Below are 12,916 nucleotides of genomic sequence, written 5' to 3'. Positions count from 1 at the left end.
ACTGCCCTCTTGGTCCTCCATTCCATTTGGAAGCCATTCCAGGAGAATCACACACATTTTCCCTGAGGTTATCCAAAGGTGGTTATGGTTCTCTCAGCTCCTTTGCCCCTGAAACCCTCCAATAAAGTGATTTAATCATCCACAGCTGTGGGGGGGGGAGAGGGGGAGAGGCTGATTCACACTGCAGATGTTACAATCAGCCCAGAAAACAGATGGTATTCATCCTACTAGTAACCATCATACACCTGGTTGAACAGATCAAGGGCTCCTATGTTCTTGGTCCCTGAACTGTGTGCCCCCAGCCAGTACCACAGACAATATGTAGAGATCCCCATGAAGGGATGGATCTGCTAGCAGGTGGCTGTTGCTGTCCTCTGCAGCAGTTGAATATAGTGCAGAGCACTACACCAGTCTTCCTCGGTCCATTCCTGTCGCTGATGTAGCAGGGGTGTTCTGGAGGCATGGCCAGGGGAGGTGCTGATGTTACTCTGCTTCTACCTGGCTGTTGTAGGATGAGCGCTAGACAGCCCATTAAGCCCAATGGGGGCATTCTGGTAGTGGGGAGGCTTTCTTGTGGTTTTTGCTACCCTCTTGGGAATGACACGGGGTGGATGCAACAGCTGGCCCAGTGGATGGGGCTGTCATTCACTCTTTTGTATTCTGTTTTTTAAAGCAAATAGCTGCATATCGAGAGAAAAGGAATGGTTAAATAATAATCCTAAAAAAATGATGACATTTCCTCGTTGGTAGTTATGATTTAATCGGTTTTAAAAGAGTGTAGTGCTTCTTTGAATTTCAGATTTATGGCAAGGATGCATTATGTAATTAAAAAAAATTAATATACAAAACTCTTCAATATTATGAAACATAACTTGTACAAATTATAACGTATATACATTTTGAAAATATTTTAATATAAATTAATATTAAAATATTATACCTGAAGGATATACATTTTGACTTGCTTCTACATAGAAACAAAATATTTATAACTATTACTAGAGTCAGGGTATTCGTGATTATTTTCATATACTTATGATTCAATAATCACTTCTCAAGTTAATATGTACATTAACGCCTTTCGTCCTGATGCTTGCCTGTGACCTTCACCGGAAGATTGATATGCACACGCTTTATCCTAACGGAAGGTATATTTGTCCATTTAGACTGCAGTTCTAGCCCACCAAACAGCAGATCCTGATAGTCATACCATATTCAAATGAGCCATATGCATGAGATTTGATAGTGAAAAGTAGTGAAGCAATGCATTGGGACTATAGTTAAGTCACATAAAATTATTTTTCTCATATTAATTCATCTTAGAAAGGAAAAATCAAGTATCATTAATTTGCAATTATGAGTTAATATAACAAATATATTTTATCATGTCTCTTCTTTGCTTTAAAAGGAGACATTTCCAATGGTTACCTATTATAATTACATACATACCATCCAATATGGTAGAAGGCCTAGTGGTGGCGAACCTATGGCACTCCAGATGTTCATGGACTACAATTCCCATCAGCCCTTACCAGCATGGGCTGATGGGAATTGTAGTCCATGAACATCTGGAGTGCCATAGGTTCACCACCATGGGCCTAGGCCATATAAGAGACACCGAGGGAGATATGGCTATGCTTACTCTCTACCAGACCTACAGCCTAACTCAAGAGATATAGATTGTGTGGTTTGGGTCTTAGACTCTGCTTCGAGGTTGTTGTTGTTAAATGTTAAATGTGAGGTTCAAAAATAATAAATCTGCCATCCTGCAGGATTATATTGGTCATCAGGCTGTGGACCTCGCATGCATAACAGAAACCTGGGTGAGGGAAGGGGAGACAGTGGCCCTCAATGATCTCACCCCGGATGGTTTCATGTTTGTCCAGCAACCTCGGACACAAGGCTGGTGGTGGTGTGGTGATGCTCATCAGAAATACCATCTCCTTTAAGACGTCCCCTGTCCCACTGATCATAGGTTTAGAGTATTTGGGCCTTCGTTGGGACTCCCCGGAGGGACTGGCTGTCCTGCTGATGTACTGGTTGCCTAGTGCACCAGCAGACAGCCTCCTCTTCGGTAGCCACTGATATGGTGTCAACCATGGCGATGCTAGGTCTCTCTCTGGTGAACACTGGGAGTCCCACACATCAGCATGGCCATACCTGATCTTCATGGCAGGTGTGAATGTGGGCTTATCTGTCGATAGAGAGCCATGGCCTGACCACTACATCCTTAAGGCTCAGATAGATGCTCCTGCACCCCCCTGTCTAGGCAATGGGCATATTTTGGCCCATCCGTGGAGACTAATGGACCCAGAGCAGTTCCAGGATGCTTTGCGAGACCCCACCCACTGGCGCCTTCCTTGATGAATTGGTAGAGATCTGGGATACCAGGCTCTCTGAAGCCATCGAGACTGTTGTTCCAAAGCGCTCTCTCTGATCATGACCTTTTGGTCCACCACCTCGCCAGTATCAGAGTTCAGGGTTGTGCTGGCTGGCTGTGCTGTGGGGTGTCGCAGGGGTGATCCTCTCCCCGATGCTTTTTAACATTTACATGCATCCCCTGGCAAGTTTGGTCTGGAGTTTTGAGCTGCGGTGTCACTAATATGCTGATGATACCCAGCTCAGGTTCACAATGGAGGACAGTCTGTCTTCAGCCCCTGGAGCTCTCCAGTGATGTTTGGATGCTGTTGCTGGTTGGTCGAGAGCGAGCCGACTGAAGTTAAATCCTATGAAGATGGAGGTGCTGTGGCTGGGTCACGAGGAGCGACTGGTGGACTTTTGCCTGCCTCTTCTGGACAGTGAGGCATTACAATTAGCCTTGTCCATCAGAAGCCTGGGTGTGATCTTGGACCTGGTGTTATTGATTGAGATCCAGGTCACTCATGCAGCTTGGGTAGTGTTCCACCATCTGTGGCAGGCACAGCAACTGGCCCCGTAACTCTCCCGTACAGACTTAGCCACAATCATCCATGCAACGGTCACCTCCAGGCTTGACTACTGTAACTTGCTGTACGCTGGTCTGTCTTTGACTGTGAACTAGAAGCTTAAACTCATTCAGCATATTGCTGCCAGACTCCTTAAGGGGATGTCAAGTTGGGACTGAATCTTACCGGTCCTGTACCATCTACATTGGCTGTCCATCAAGTTCTGGGTCATGTTCAGGGTGTTGGTTTTAACCTTTAAGGCCATAAGCAGCCTGGGCCCACATACTTGAAAGACCATGTCTCCCCATATTGCCCAGTTAGGTCTCTCCGGTCTTTGGAGGAGAACCTATTAGAGGTCCCTGGCCCAAAACATATCTGCCTGGCCTCTACTAGGGCCAGGGCTTTTATGGCCCTGGGCCCTCTTTGGTGAAACAGGTTCCCTAGAGAGACCAAGGCCCTGTGGGACTTGCAGAGTTTCCACAGGGCCTGTAAAATGGACTTGTTATGCCAGGCATTTGGCCAGCCAGGCAGAGTGTAATCTTATTCCATCTAGGTCTCTGGTGAGTTCAGTTGGGAGGGGGGGTATTGCCATATGTTCAATATAGTTCCACTTATAATTTACTGGTTATTATCCTTGGGTTTTAATGTTGTTTTAAAATATTATACTATGTTAGCATATTTACATGCTGTTTGCAGTGCTGAGTCCTTCAGGAAAGGCGGCCTATAACTGTAATGTATAAATAAAGAAATATAAATATAAGAAACATAGTCCTCCTAGTTAAATTAGGGACATTATACTTGACTTTCTACGAGGTGCTAAATAAATAAAGAAAAATCTTCAGTTGGTTGTGGAGAATTCTACTCAGATGCATGATGGTTGTTTAGTGGGATGCCTTCTCATGATATTTATTCTTGCTACAAATTGGAATGTATAGTGCAGTGGTTTCCCAATATGGTTATAAAAACAATCAGAAGACACCAAGAAACAAAAATCCAAACACCGAGTAGTGTTTAATCACTATGCACTACACCATACACTACTACACATTGAGATTATGAATGCAAATGAAAGAAATGCAATAGCATATTCTTCACTATATAGAATCACTATAAAACTGCACTATATAGAAGGCATCCTCAACTTTGCTGAACCTGCGGGTCCTTTCAGAATTTTGAGAACAGGTAGTGAGCACCACCGCAAAATAACTACCATAAGCAGGCATCCAAACAAAATGTAGTCATTATCAAAGCTGGGGCCAATCATAAAATACTGGAAAGTTTCAAGCCAAGTATTATCCTGTGATAGATGCAGCAGTTTCCAAAGTGGTACTCCCAAAACATATGAAAGTGATGCCACTGTTCCACTGAGGTGGAAGAAAGTTTGAGGATGGAACTGAACATCAGGAAACACACTGATGGGTATCATAGTGCCCATCAACTTCAAGCTGAGGAGCCATGCATGCTATATATGAAAAGATACTATCAGTAAGACAGTTTGCAAGGGATGGTTGATCCTTAAAATGTCTGGAGTCCAACTGTCTTGTTATACAGTCTATTTGGGTAGGGAGAAAGGGCTCTTGTCAATGTTGAAACAGTAATTTTAAAAGTCAGTTAACAATAAACGACAATCTTATTTTTAAAGCTCTCTGGAAAGCCATTTATGTTAACTATTGCCTCTTTTTTTTGTTCACCAACATGGAAACTACACTGTGTTCATCTGTTAAAAAATTCTCAATTTGTACTGAGCAAACAAAAAGAGAGAAATGAGATCTGAGTAGCACATTTCCCAAATACAATATCAAATCCCCCTCCCCCGACAAATTATTTGGAGTAGGTAAATAACCTCATCTTGAATGTATAGGCTGGAAGGAAAAAAAAACCAGAATTTAAAGCTTAAATGTTGCAGTAGAGTGTAGAACAGCCACACATTTAAATGGTATTTTGCTAGCTTATAACACTACTTTGCATGTATGAACATATTGCAGGCCGACCATCAAACAATTAAAATCCTTCATTTGGCAGAATGGTACAAAGGATTCATATCTAAATGGAAATGCTGGAAGGCAACAGATTTCATCCAATTCTTTCCTTTTGCTTATTAACACATCATATTTGAAAAAGGATGGATAAATTATATGGCACTGTTTCCAACAGAGGTGACTTGATTACTCAAATTCACCTGCTTGGTTGCTCAATTTCCTTATATTCACTGCACACCTGTTTCTTTACAAAACTAGTGTGAAGACACTGTCATTTGCTACATAAATATGTAAATGTGCATGCTACATTTGCGAGATAAAACAAATCTATGTCTTGGCCATGGTTCACTGATAACATCTCAGTGCTCTTGAGCTAAAAGCAGACAATTGTTTGGTTGGGTTATTATTTTATTTCTCTGGTTGTAGCAGACAAGCCGAAGTACTGTGTTGATACAGATACAAATAGAAAATATTTCCCAAAGGAGTTCTGAAGAAATTCTGTATTAGCTTTTGTTTTCAAACAGGCAAAAGTCAGACCTAATTAATGAATAACTTGAAGCTAATTATGTTGAAAGGAAACTCTGATCTATAGACTTACTTTAATATATAAGTATTTTGATCACATTGACATTTTTATGATCACAAGACAGATCAGAAAATCCTAATAACACATCCCTGGGAGTAAACATCTCTGAATAGGATTCTGAGTAGACCAGTTTAAGATGGCACCATTAATAATCAATGAAGGCTGTGGAGAAATTGTCTTTTTTTTTTTTTTTTGCTTTCTCCCAGGTTGTTTGTAGCTGCTTTAGTTAAAGGTCACACCCCAGCTGTGGTATATTTCCTTAATGGTTAAAACTTCAACTTCAACTTCTGTTCAAGTATTTGCACCTGATAACAATAGTGACTTCACACCAAATTGTTTTTGTTAATTGGTGTTAGAGTGTGATTGGTCTGCTTATGCCACCTGACCAGTAGTTTCCTTATAACTTTCCTTCAGTATTCAAAGGAACACTCTCAACTTTTCTTAACTTTTTTTCCTGCCTGCTATCTTAGACATTTTGATGCTGTTATACACTGCCGGCCAGTGTTTATCAGCAGTACTTTTCTAACTTTCACTTTGCTTGCTTTTTGGAACAAAAGCTACGCTCCCAATGTTTTATGTTGTTATTTAATCTTAGCTATTTTTCTGATGTTGCTTGCCCTCACTCAATTGATTCTGTGTGGGTATTGCAAATATTAACTTGTTTATTGAGCATGTACTGTACTCAATAAACCTGAAAAATATTTTATTCAATTTTTTCCTCTGAGTCGTGTGAGCTCCCCAAAATCCAGACCCACATTGAGAGGTGGCTAGTTAGCTATACCTCTACAAAGGCAATTTAACATTTAGTAAACATTGTGTGTTTTCTCTTCTACTTTCCTAACGAAGATAGCACATCTGATACCCAGCTCCTGAACATCTCTGCTAATAAATCAGCTTGCAGTCTTAGAGTAATAAGCCAGCACTTTGAGACTAATGTAATGGTTGGTAATATTTCAATAATGCTATATTTGGTATATTAAAAGCACTTGCTTGTTAATGAAGCAAGTGTTCAGAATATCAGGTTGTTGAGGACCTTGATGGACCAAAAGAATGATCCAATAATATGAAACAAAATATATAGAAGATGCTTCAGATGTCTTTAACAGTCCAATCCTGAACAAAGTTGCACTCTTTTAAACCCATTGAAGTCAGTGGCCTTAGAAGGATGCAACTCTGATTATGATTGTACTGCAAATGTGAAGGGCAACTACAAGTGATGTTGTGAGTGGAAAGTGCTTCACGTTTAAAAAAATAAGTGTGGGGGCGCTGCGGGGGGCCATGGGGGAAGGGGGAGGGGTCGGGGGAATTTTCTGCCCCCACATGGTCCAAAGCCATGCGCCCGGTGCATGGCGCATCCCCGCTTCCTGGTAGCCCCGCCACTGCCAGGTAGCATCATGGAGCTGCTCGGAATGCCGAGTTATCAATTTCAGTCAGTCCTGTTTGTCTTTGTATCAACTTAACAAGTTCCCAAGAAGCACAAGGCTGCCCCCCTCGTAAAGATAAGAGGGAAAGGGAACCTTCAGTGAATAATACAGTCTGTGGAGAAACAACAAAGAATGGGAGTGGAAAGAGGAAGAGAAAGATCAACCCATCTAGCAATCAGAACACTTCAGTGGCTGGACTGAAAAAAATTATTTCCTGTTGCCTGCAACCCAAACACTGCAGCGGCATGCACAGGAAGTGGTTGGGGTAGAGGCTTTCAGTGCTTGGGTGTCCTCCTTATCTTCATATTGAACTTGCCACCCTTTCTTTGGTCGATTCCCCACTGAAAATTAGATGCGTGCTCATCATGCCAAATGTCCAGGTTTCCTGCAAAACTCCCCATTTCACCAGCGCCGAACACGCATTCATCTCGTTTCTGGCACTCCTCCCCAGCACATGTTATTTTAGAACCTGCATGGAAGTAGACCTTTTTTAAAAAAATGCGTGGGCAGTCTGGAGCACTGGGGAAATTGGGGGGTGAATCCGGATTTGTTTTTTCCACCGCTGGTAGTGACGTGGAGCCTCCCATTCAATGAGAACGAAGTGGGTTGTGCGCAATGTACGCGCAGCCCTTTTTTTCGTGGACCGGAGATCCACATGGATACAAAGCAAGATGGGGCCGGTTTTGACTGATTGACTCAGTAGAGGCAATACAAAGCAGTGCTACACGTCATATCCATGTGGATCTGACTACATGGAGGTGCGTGGAAACAGGGCTTTGCTTTAATTGCCCGTTTTTTCGTCTCCATGTAGAGTCATTCTGCGCATGCTCATGCAGACGTGGATCCACAAGGTTAAAAATAAAAAACAATTCCCGCCCCAACACAATGCAACAGCCAATCAGGAAAGCCCCTGAGCGGATCGCGCGTTCGATCTGCCAACAGTGAGGAGTTCTGCATTGCTACTGTGTTGCTGGGAACAAGGATCGTTTGGGGGCCACAAGCTGCGGTGGGGACCACCAAACTGTGATCAAAAGGTGCTGAATCTTTCCAAACCTGGATTTTTTCAGTGGGGAATCAATCTTTAAGGGAGGGGAGGAAGAAGAAGGAGCATGGCGGCTTTTTTGGAGGAGGCTGACCTTGCTTGAGACATACTCTGTTTTAAAAAGATGGTTCCCCCTCTTTCCACCCTGTAGGTCCTTTTTCTGAAATTCTTCTCTTTCTTGATGAACTGGAACGGGAGCTCAGAGCAGCCGGCTAGGCGCCTTCAAATGTGGCATTCCCGTGCTGAGGCTTCCTTCCGTTTTTCTGCCTGCCCCGGGAGCTGCTTTCTTCCCAGGCTGAAGAATGCCTTGCAGCCTCAGGATCCCTCTTTTTCTTTCTTAGCCTATTTCACTTCCTCCCCACCCCCTTGCATGGGCACCCTGATCCAGCTCAGCTCTTCCCTGCAGCTGCTGGCTGGGCCCTGCTGGGTGGGGGTGATAGGATGGAAGGGGAGTCTCTTTTGAATGCACTTGTGAGGAATTGAAAGAAGTCCTGCTTTTTCTTTGCTGGGGGAGAGAGTTCAACATTGGAAGTCTCCTTGGAAGTAAACAACAACATGTTTTATGGTTTTAAAATTTGTTATATACTACCCTGAGTCCAAAAGGGGAGTGGCAGAATATCAAGCTGAATAAATAATATATCTTTAGGGAGGGCAGAAGCCTGTGGCACAAATGGTGAAAGTTAAGGTGATTTAGGTATCCTGCGATTTGTGACTTTACCTTCCCCCTCCTTCCAAAAAGAGAAGAGATGAACTATTACTTTCTTTTGATGGTTCCCCAAATGTGGAAAGAAAGGTGATTCTGATGTACTGGGCTCTAATTCAACGAAACAAATTCTCCCATATTTTCAGATCATAGTATTTGAGTAGCCAGTATTTACTGTGGAGTCTGATATGCATTTGGAGAGTCATACTGAGTATCCAGTATGTGGGTAGTACAATTGTTAGAGTGTTGGTCTAAGATTGGAGCGACCTCAGTTCAAAGCCCCACTTAGCCACAAAGTGTGACCTTAGGCCAATCACATACTCAGCCTGTGAAGAATTGAGAAAGGAGGAAGTATTTCATTTCAAACACAAACTATTTACTGAAATTGTCTCAGCGAAGAAGTTCATACCATTTTTCTTCTATTATTTTCTCCTCTTTATTTGACTGCCACATGATTAATTGTTGATGGCTTATGAATTTTGGAAATATAAATAATTTCACATTTAAGTAATTTAGTACAGATTACTAAGTATGGGCCTGGATCAGGTTTAGTCCTGTGCTTCCACTGGGAGATTGCAAAGTTCATGCCCCAGACTTAGTGTATTATTTTGCCATGTTGAGTAATAATGAATCAGCAGAATGAAGAAATCCGTTGTGGTACTTTCCTTTTTCCTCTCCTGTCATCTCTCCACCAAAGCTGTTTGTGTGACAGATTTGCCCCACATAAATGGTCTTTTGAGTATCAGTGCAGCAGATCAAAAGGATGAGGCACCTTACTTGAAATTCTGTTCAGTATTCAGCTAATTAGTGAAGGTGTGTCATATAAGTAATGTTTGTGTTTTACCCATCTTTTTTTTGCGGGGGGGGGGGGGGGAAGTCCCAGCCTGCTGATTGCCATGGTAGTTTTTCAGTAATAGCAGTTCATTAAAACATTAAAAACATGCCTTAAATTTTCACAGGAGTACACACATAATAATAAATCCTCACAACATCCCTGTGAGGTAGGGGACCTCTAAACATACAAGTGAGAAAAAAGCCAAGTTAGAGAATGTGAATGCCATATATAGTACAACCCTTACTCACTACAGAAACCTTTTGATTTTATCGGTTTTTCAGACAAAATACAGCGTTGTAAACAGAGAGGAAAACTGAATAATCATTGCATTTTAACAGGCAAGACCCAATGAACCTAAGTGCATACTTTATTTGAAAATACAATTTCAGGTAAAACAGATTTTGTCACCCTAGAAAATTAACTGAAAGTTAAAAGTGGGTCCCAAGGTACCATTAAAGAGAAGTTTTAAAGTACAAGTGTTTTACTGGAAAACTATAACAACTTAGAAGTTATTTAGATGGACTGAATTGTTAGTAGACAGAGAAGTCTAGATCATGTGTAAGTAGCAGGTAGAAAAATGTTGAACCATTTCCCCAAATGTGTATAGACTGAACATTATGGTAAATAAAATATAATTAGATTTTGCATGGGATGGCAAATTGAAAACGTGTTTTTCTGAGTCACAGATGTTTGCTGAACAAAATGAAGGTATGGTAAGCTGGCCGGTTTAAATTGGTAATGTCATGAGAAAAATGAAGCAACAGAAACCAAAGTGTATCTTTCATTAATGCCAAAAAAATCTCTTCTTACCCATTTGTTATTTAATTTAAGGATGCTATCCACAGCAAATCATGTACCACAAATTCGATATTGTACTGCAACACAAAGTAGTCTCTGTTAGCTGACCAAAGCCTTTGCTTCAACCAGATTGGAATAGCACTGGGAACTGTTATTGCTATTAGGATTCTGTTAGTAGCAGTAGTTGCAAACATACACGTTTGCCAGGAACAACTCACAATTTGTGCATAGTTGAGTCTTCGAAACTGAGCAAATTTGCTCTCAATATCTCGCCAGCGCTTGCTGAGCTGTATCAGGGTTGGTTCCACTGCTTTTGCAGCCCCATCCTTAGACAAGCAGTCAGCTTGCCTCTGTACCGCATTCAGCTCTTCTTTCTTCTTCTCCAATTCTCGGTCAATTTCCTATTGAGCAAAACCAATACATGGTCCAGGAAAATTAGCTAACTAGAGCAATCAACTCCTAAGAATTAACATAATATTTCTCTTAGATATTTTCCCTCTTGTTGTTACAAGCAAAAAATTACACTTATTTTAAAAATTTTGTTTACATTAAAACAGAACAAATATAAGTAAGACTTGGATTGTCCAGAAGGTTAAATTTAGGTATTTAAATGAGAAACATATTCTAGAAAGCTGTTCTAAGCAGGCCCAAAACTGTCTAATTTTTTTTAATTTGCGAAGTGTGGAAGATACTTGGCTCACTATAATCTATAGGAATCATATACTAAATACGCATAGTGTTTATCAGTTTCATGGCTACAGGTTTGTTTGGGTTTTTTAAATAGCTTTTTTATACTATTGTAAAAAAACTCAACCAAGAATGAAGCAAAAGAAGACGATGCAAAATAAACAAGGCAATTCTTTGTGAACATGTAAACGATCTTTAGATTTTAGACAATGATGTATGAATATGTTCTGATGAAAATGTATGTGCTAAAATGAAAAAGAGTTCATCCATATACCGATAAGTCATTTGATCATCTGGAACAAAGATACAGAGTCAGTTAATTTTTTTTCTGGCAACAGTTGATATTTTTTAAAGACAGTACATTTGACATATGCAAAAAAGTAAAATTTTGTTAAATTCACTTTTTGTCTTGTACGATAAAACATTTGCAAGAATTAGAAGATCAGTTTTACCATTAGGCATTAATTCCTTTATAGAAAGAATAGAAAGAACGAAACTTTGTGCTCTAAAAATTAATACACTAACATACACAGAAATACCTACACACACACATATATATGCATATTCCTTTTTGATACTGAACGAAATACCCACTTTTAAAATGGCATTACCTTGAGTTTTTGTTCATCCTGAGGATCTGGAAGGTTTGCTAATTTTTTCTCAATATCATCCAGCCATTTCAGCAGATCATCAGCCTGTCTCTTATACTGATACCAATGATGAGAAATCTCCAAAGCTTTTTTTCTTCTTTGAGATCTCAGATCCTGTTCACAGTGCATACATTTATTAGAATTGTGATAAATGCCTAATCTTATAAATGATGGCATATACACATTGTGTGTGTTTGTGTGTGTGTATTTATCACCAGGTTGAGATAGTGGTCTGGTAGTTTTTGTTCCTACTGTTTCACCTGCATCTTTGGCTGGCATCTTCAGAGGTATGTCTCTCTGAGAAATGAATCTTACTGTGACAGGCCTCTGAAGATGCCAGCAATAGATGTGGGCAAAATGTTAGGAGCAAAACCTACCAGGCTGCAGTCACACAGCCCAGAAAGCCAACAGCCAGGGAGTCTTCACTATTGTCATGTAAAAAGTTTTAAAGCATTGTTTAAGGAATTATTTTTACTTTGAGGAAAATGCTGATGTTGTAATATGTTTATGAACAGTTAGAAAGTATTTTATCACTCTAACTCCAAATATTTATTTTATTTGAAATTGTTGGCAGCTAATATTAACATGGTAAGCTGAAAAGATAATGAAAATACAACTTTATTGCAAAAAAGAATTCAGATGCATTTAATCTATCAGTTAAAAATTCTAGTTCATGATTAAAATTCTGTCATTGATTGTGATCAACTTGATGACTGCTTCCAAGGTTTGCAGCTGAACAAATGTTTTAAGCAATTTTGCCAAATGGGTAAGTCAACTGTTTTATGCAAATTCTGCAATTATCACTACTATAATTATTTTTTGTAAATATTACAATCAAATTAAATTTAAACTATTCAATATTCTACATTGTTTTATCTGTCAAGGTTGAATACTGAATATTTTTATTGAGTCACCAAAATGAAAATCAAAATGAAAATCAATCACCCCAGTCTTTGTAAACATAGCCACTGATAATCTCATCAATAACATGGATCTAAATGTCATTTTACTATAATTTATGTAACGACATTACAGATTTGCACAAGGTCTTGGCACAAAATATGAATTGCATATATACCAATTGTACAACTCAAAATAAGAAATAAGGAAAAAATCTATAATCACACAATCAAGGAGAAATGAAATGTACTTTTTTACAGTACAGTACAGTACAGTACTGTAAAATTACTCCAAAACCTACAGACAAACTGACCTCACTGCACAAAAATGAGAATGTCATTGACAGTGAAAAATAAACATCTGGACGCTATAGCTAGAATCATAGAAT

At 40.0% G+C, this 12,916-nt stretch overlaps 1 protein-coding gene across 3 annotated transcripts in view; it reads right to left on the bottom strand.

Annotated features, from left to right (window-relative positions):
* Positions 1-12,916, bottom strand: part of DMD (dystrophin) — a 1,175,169-nt gene that overhangs the window by 635,126 nt on the left and 527,127 nt on the right. For all 3 annotated transcript variants that reach the window (XM_048495459.1, XM_048495460.1, XM_048495467.1), the window contains 2 exons: positions 11,590-11,742; positions 10,510-10,692 (listed from right to left, as the gene is read on the bottom strand). In XM_048495459.1, the coding sequence (XP_048351416.1) occupies positions 10,510-10,692; positions 11,590-11,742 (336 nt within the window). The remainder of the gene's footprint in view (positions 1-10,509; positions 10,693-11,589; positions 11,743-12,916) is intronic.

The sequence above is a fragment of the Sphaerodactylus townsendi genome, linkage group LG04 (assembly GCF_021028975.2).
Source record: "Sphaerodactylus townsendi isolate TG3544 linkage group LG04, MPM_Stown_v2.3, whole genome shotgun sequence".
In the NCBI taxonomy this organism is placed as follows: Eukaryota; Metazoa; Chordata; class Lepidosauria; order Squamata; family Sphaerodactylidae; genus Sphaerodactylus; species Sphaerodactylus townsendi.
The sequence above is the reverse complement of the archived record's forward strand: the minus strand, read 5'-3'. Positions and strand labels throughout refer to the sequence as shown.